The sequence below is a fragment of the Belonocnema kinseyi genome, chromosome 3 (genome assembly GCF_010883055.1).
Source record: "Belonocnema kinseyi isolate 2016_QV_RU_SX_M_011 chromosome 3, B_treatae_v1, whole genome shotgun sequence".
NCBI classification, from domain to species: domain Eukaryota; kingdom Metazoa; phylum Arthropoda; class Insecta; order Hymenoptera; family Cynipidae; genus Belonocnema; species Belonocnema kinseyi.
The window spans coordinates 158,658,256-158,664,116 of record NC_046659.1 but is presented as its reverse complement, the minus strand read 5'-3'; the positions used below and the strand labels follow the sequence as shown (position 1 = coordinate 158,664,116).

Below are 5,861 nucleotides of genomic sequence, written 5' to 3'. Positions count from 1 at the left end.
CATATATCTAGTCAGGAGTGGTGCTGACTGAAAACAGATGATTTGCAGCGATTCGCGCGCCATCTGTTGGTCATTCTAAGGACTTATTGAACTACCCTCGTAGTTTTTGGTTCTTTAGAAACCTTCTTTTGTCCAATTCAAAATCAACAAAACATGTGAAATCTGTAAAAACTGTAAGACCTCTCTAGCCTTATCTTAACACGGTGTCAAAGATTTAAAGATTTGGGTGATTCTATGGAATGACTTGCAATTTGATGGATTTTCAGAAGTTCTCACAGCTTTGATCGTTTTTAAAGGAATTTTGCAAGATATTAAATATTTCAAGATATGGTACGGGATTTAAAAACATTTGTAGGGATTTGACAAGACTTAAGGGACTTTAAGGAATGTACTGTAATTTTAAAGATTCCGATGAATGTCATAAGATTGCAAAGAATGTCGTAGGATTAATTATAATAGAACTTTTTGATCAGAGACGTTTCTAAAAGAGGTTTCACCAAAGAACCGGAAGTCTTTTAATCAAAGGCGGAAATACCGTAGCCCATCTTCCATTATCGGTTCTTGCTAATGTGATTCGTGAAGGTGGTTTCAATCGAGCCTCATCCTTTCCGAGTTAAATCACTTTCCGACTTTAATTGAATTTCTTAATAAGATTTTTTCAAGTTCCACTGCAGTATTTCGCGAAATTCCGCGACGAGAAATTATGCCGTCAATGCACATTGCCTCCGGACATACTAATAACTACCAATTTACCTGTCTCGCGGCAAAACAGGTTCCACATAAATTTCCCTTCAATTATATGTTCGGACATTATTATGACAACGAAGTCGGTACAAATCAATTACAATAGTCTAAACGGACAGGTTGTCTATTCCGAATTATGAATCTCATCATCGAGTCTTTCGATATGAGATTATAGAAAATATCATTGAAGACTCAGGACTAAATCAGCGCGAATGCTTGGAAAATAGGGGTCATCCACACATTTGTATATAAAATAAAAAACATAAATAAGAAAAAAATTATTCGAAATAATTGATAAAAGTCGATTTAACCTTTCTTTTCACTATCAGTTTTTCTAAATTTACGTTGGTCTTTTTTTAAATTTTTGACAATCTTTTAAAAAAAATTAAAAACCGAGTTTCTTCTTGAGAGTTTTTAATCTTCCAATTTAATCTGTTTTTGAACCACTAGATGAATTTTTATCAATGGAGTTGAATGTTAAACTACAAAAGATTTTGCAGTCAATAGAGAACAAAAATATAGTAAAAAATGTTAAATTTTCAACTCTTTTTTGTTGAAGTTAAATCGAATTTTGTTTTTTTGTTAAATTGAATTTTCTACTTAAAAGTAAGAATTTTTAATTTAAAAATTTCGTTTTACCCAAATAGGTGAATTTCCTACTCAGAACGAATAATTTTTAACTAAACAGTTGAATTTTTAAACAAAATGGATTGATTTAAAAAAATGGGTAAATTTTCAATAAAAAAGGTGAGTTTAACAAAAAATGAAATAGTTTACTTTTCAGTTAAAAAAAAAATAATTTTCATCTAAACTGTGGCATCTCTAAACATAAAATGCGATTTCTAATAAAAGAGGTGAATTTCCGACTAAATTTTACATTCAATATAGAATTAATATTTAAGACAAAAAGGCAAATTTTCTAAAAAAAACAACAAAAAAGAAACAGTTGAATTTTCAACTCTAAATATGAATTTTTAATACTATATTCAATTTTTAAGCAAAAAGGATTAATTTTATAAAAACTGTTGAATTTATTGCAAATTATAAAATTTTTAAGAAGACAATTGAATTTTTAAACAAAAAGATGAATTTTTTACCCAGTAGATTAATTGTCTGTTAAAACAGACAAATATTCAACGAAATATTTAGTTGACTTTTCAAAAAAAATTTCTTTTTCAAGCGAATATTTGAATTTTCTACCCCAAAAAAATGCTTGACAAAACAATTACAAAATAAAGAAAATTAATTCTGATCAAAACTGTGGTATTTAAAAAAAAAGACTTTGAACAAAAACGCTGATTTAAAAAAATAAAATTGCTGAAGTTTATCAAAATAATTCTATTAACCAAGGAGTTGCATTTTTGACCAAAAAAAGAAAAATTTGATCTAAAATGATTAATATTCAACCAAAAAAATTAATTTTTAAAATAATTTATTTATATATTATTTTAAAAGAAAAACAATTTTGAACATCATTCACAAATTCTAAAGGAAACAGGTTATTTTCAGAAAACCAAACAGACAAATTTTCTAAAAAATATAAATTATCCACAAGAAAGTTATTGTTTGAGCCAATAGTTGATATTTCTAATATAAAAGATCAATTTAAAAAAAAACAGTCGAGGTTTTAGGAAAACAAACAAAAAAGTTACTTTTTAACATAATTGTTAAATTTTTAACAAAACTATGCATTTTTGGACCAAGTAGTTAAAGTTTCAACCTAAAATGAGAATTTGCAACCAAGAAGATCAATTCTGTATGAAAAGTAATAATTTTAAAAAAAGATGAATTTTCAACGAAGTAGTTGAATTTTGAACTAAAGCAAATAAGTTTTTATCAAAGAAAGGTGGAGTAAAATTTCCATTGGAAAAAATAAACTTTAAAAAAAACCTTGCAAAATTTAATTTTTTTGCTTCAAGATTCATCACTTTAGTTGCAAATTCTTCCCTTTGCTAAAAGTTTGAACTGTTTCCTTGAAAATTTGCTTTGCTTTCAAAAATTAATGTTTGTCAATGAAGTTTTTTAAAAGAGAAATTATTTGGTTAAAAATTCAACTGTTATGTTAATAATTTCACAAAAATCTTAGGGTATCTTTCATGGATGAGGGGGGTCGGAAATTTTACAATAACATCTTACCCATCAAATTTGTGGTTGACCCCTTATAGAAAATATAATTAAAGACTCATGCCTGAGTCAGCGTGAATGGTTGGTTAATTATGCGAAAGAAAGAAAAAAAATGTTTGGTGGACATCCGGTCCAGGATAGAAGCGTGAATGCGAACAAATTCCTACATAAGTAATTTGAAAAGCCTTTGATTCTGAGAGAGAGTCCCAATTTAATGTCTTTTAGTATCTACTAGCGTGATTAAAATCTTCCGGTCTTGAGCTCATCTGCGTCTATTAATAAGACACCTTAAAACCAGTCGGTCCATCGAAACGGACGTGTTCTTTATTTATCATCTAATTCGTAATATTTGTCTTCTACCTAGCACCTCAGTTAGCATTAATCTTCTCTTCATTTAGTAAAACAACACTCAGAACACTCAGTTGTCAAAATAAAAAAAAACTGTTTTTTTTTTAATATACAACAAAATTCGTTTGATTCAAATTTTGGATAATTCAGCAAAATATTTGTTTTACTCAACCAATGTTTTTTGTTCAATGAACCAGATACTTCAGCTACAAAAATATCTGTCCAAACATTCCAATCCGCTTCTTCTGATAGATGACTTAAGTCATTTTATGTGTAAATCTTGCCGAATTTTCAAAATTCCAAAAATGACCTGATAATCTAAACTCTGTATACCAAATTTTCTTGAAACCTACTCTTTATGAGGTTGTGTTATTCGTTTGAAAATTCAACTACTTGGTTCTCTACGCAACTTTTGGATCTAAAATTTACTTTTTTTCGTTGAAAATTCAAATATTTGGTTGAAGAATCGTCTTTTTGGTCAAAAATTCATCTTTGAAGGCCTACAAATTAATTGGATTCAAAAAATTGATCGTTTTTGATAAAAAAGTAATATTTTTGGGTTGAAAATTTAATTATAATATCATGAAAATGCTATATATTTCGATTTTAAATCTTAAGTGTTTCATATTGAATTACTATGGTACTTATAATTTTAGTTAATAAAGTATTTAAACACATTTATAATTTGAATCTCGACATAGGGATCAGGCATGGGGTTCATGATCATCTTACAGATAAATTATGTAAGCCTTCCCATAATAACTGTAATATAAACATTAATTTTAAACAATAAGTGGTTGAAAGCGGATGGGGGGAGTTTAGGAAGCAGAGGAGGATGGAAAAATTATTAAAAATAACGTGAATAATTTTTGAATGGCCCCTTAGTAAAAAATCTGCCCAACGGTTTTAAACCATTACACGGGATGTTGATTCGTTAGGATTAATTTGGAGGCTTTAAAGAATTAATTAATCTGTTAAGGAAGTACGTTCCTTACTTTTTATAATTAGCAATAATCCCTATGAGAAACTGTATGATTTTACCAAAAATCCAACCTAAATCGTATTTTTTAATTTGCGGATGACCTCTATCACAATTTCGATATTTTTTGTAAGCTTTATGTGGCTATTTACATTATTTTTTGTGTTTTAAATCAAGTTCAAACCCTCAATTTATATTTATATTTGAGATACACATTAGAAGGCTTGGCTACGAAAAGATTTATCCGAAAATCCAAATCCGCTTCTTCTGATAGATAACTCAAGTTACTCTATATACCTTATCGAATTGTTAAAATTAAAAAAAATCGCCTGATAACCCAAACTCTGTATACCACATTTTCTTAAAACCTACTCTTTTCGTTTGCTTCCAGTAGCGGCTTCAGGTTTAAACAGCAGCATCACCAGTGAGGTAATGTCTCTGCAAGTGGAAGGCGGAACCCAGGTTCAAGTTCCACGATCCTTGATGCAAGCCTTCCTCCAGCAGGATCCGAACCACCCTGGTCTAGAGACAGTTCGCCTACCAACACCTGGAGCTGTTGGTCAATTGCCTCCTCACTGCCGTGAAATCGAAACGGAAATCTGCTTAGTATGTCGCAGATGTGGAAGAGCTTATCCTCAGGAAACAACCTTACTTGCTCATCAGCGTTCCTGTTACCTGGGGAACCAACAGCGTCGCGGTGCTTTGCGTCTTGTTCAGAGTCGCTACTCCTGTTCCCTCTGCGATAGCGGCACCTCCACTAGAACTTATGGAAGCCTCACTGAGATTAGACGTCATCTGGAGACTATTCAGCATCGGACTCATGAGGCTAATCTATTTGTCAAAAAGAAATTGGAGAACAAGCCATTGGAGAACAAGCAACAGGACAAGAAGCAACTAGACAACAATCCTGACTCTGATATTCATTCTGGTGAGGAGGCAAATCCACTGATAGACGAGATGGAAGATGTGGTCAACCAGATCACTCTTCTGGCTGCTAGAGCTGCTGCTGAAAGCACTACTGGTCATCAAACGAACGGAAATCAGGACAACAACAATGGCCCTGAAAAGAGACAAAAACATCTCCAGTTTTCCGCTCTTGCTGGGGCTAAATTTTAGACCTGCTGGATTAACACTGATTCGTCTAAATTGATTCTACTGAATCAATCATCACTTTCGATACTGGTGGTTTCCTATCAAAAACCACTTCGGCATTCAACGAGAGAGAAGAAGATCTCGACTCTGTTCGTCCCGGTGGCTCTGAAGACTGTCGACCCTCGAGAGTCCCGCCGACGGACCAATCACAAGGTGATTAAGACAAGGACATAAAAGGCGATCCTCGTTATCAGTGCACCGCCCCTTGGCTCTTATTTTTGTACCCATGTTTCGAGCATTTGACCGGCTCACTAAAGTTCCTCTAATTATTTAAAAAAAAAACTATTAACATTTCGGGAAAGTTCGGAAAAGGCGGGATCGAAGAAGAAAACAGCTGGTCGTGGAAGTTCAAGAGCGACCGGAAGAAACGAAGACGTCGAGGCGGTCTGACAAAACGTTCCTATGTAAAGTAATAATAAAAAGTAAAAGTTACTAAAAGCAAACGTTACGGCATCGTAGGGTAGAAGAACGGCGCCACAAGGCCACGAATACGTACGTATCCCTCTCACTCTCT

At 32.4% G+C, this 5,861-nt stretch overlaps 1 protein-coding gene across 1 annotated transcript; it reads left to right on the top strand.

Annotated features, from left to right (window-relative positions):
• The first annotated feature begins 4,627 nt into the window (after positions 1-4,627).
• Positions 4,628-5,311, top strand: LOC117170085. The gene has a single exon (XM_033356609.1). It carries the CDS (start codon positions 4,628-4,630, stop codon positions 5,309-5,311), a length of 684 nt encoding a protein of 227 aa, XP_033212500.1.
• Positions 5,312-5,861: the final 550 nt, after the last annotated feature.

Bases quoted from the DNA above. Each gene is read 5' to 3' on its own strand.
- LOC117170085 (XM_033356609.1), top strand. From the start codon at position 4,628: ATGTCTCTGCAAGTGGAAGGCGGAACCCAGGTTCAAGTTCCACGATCC.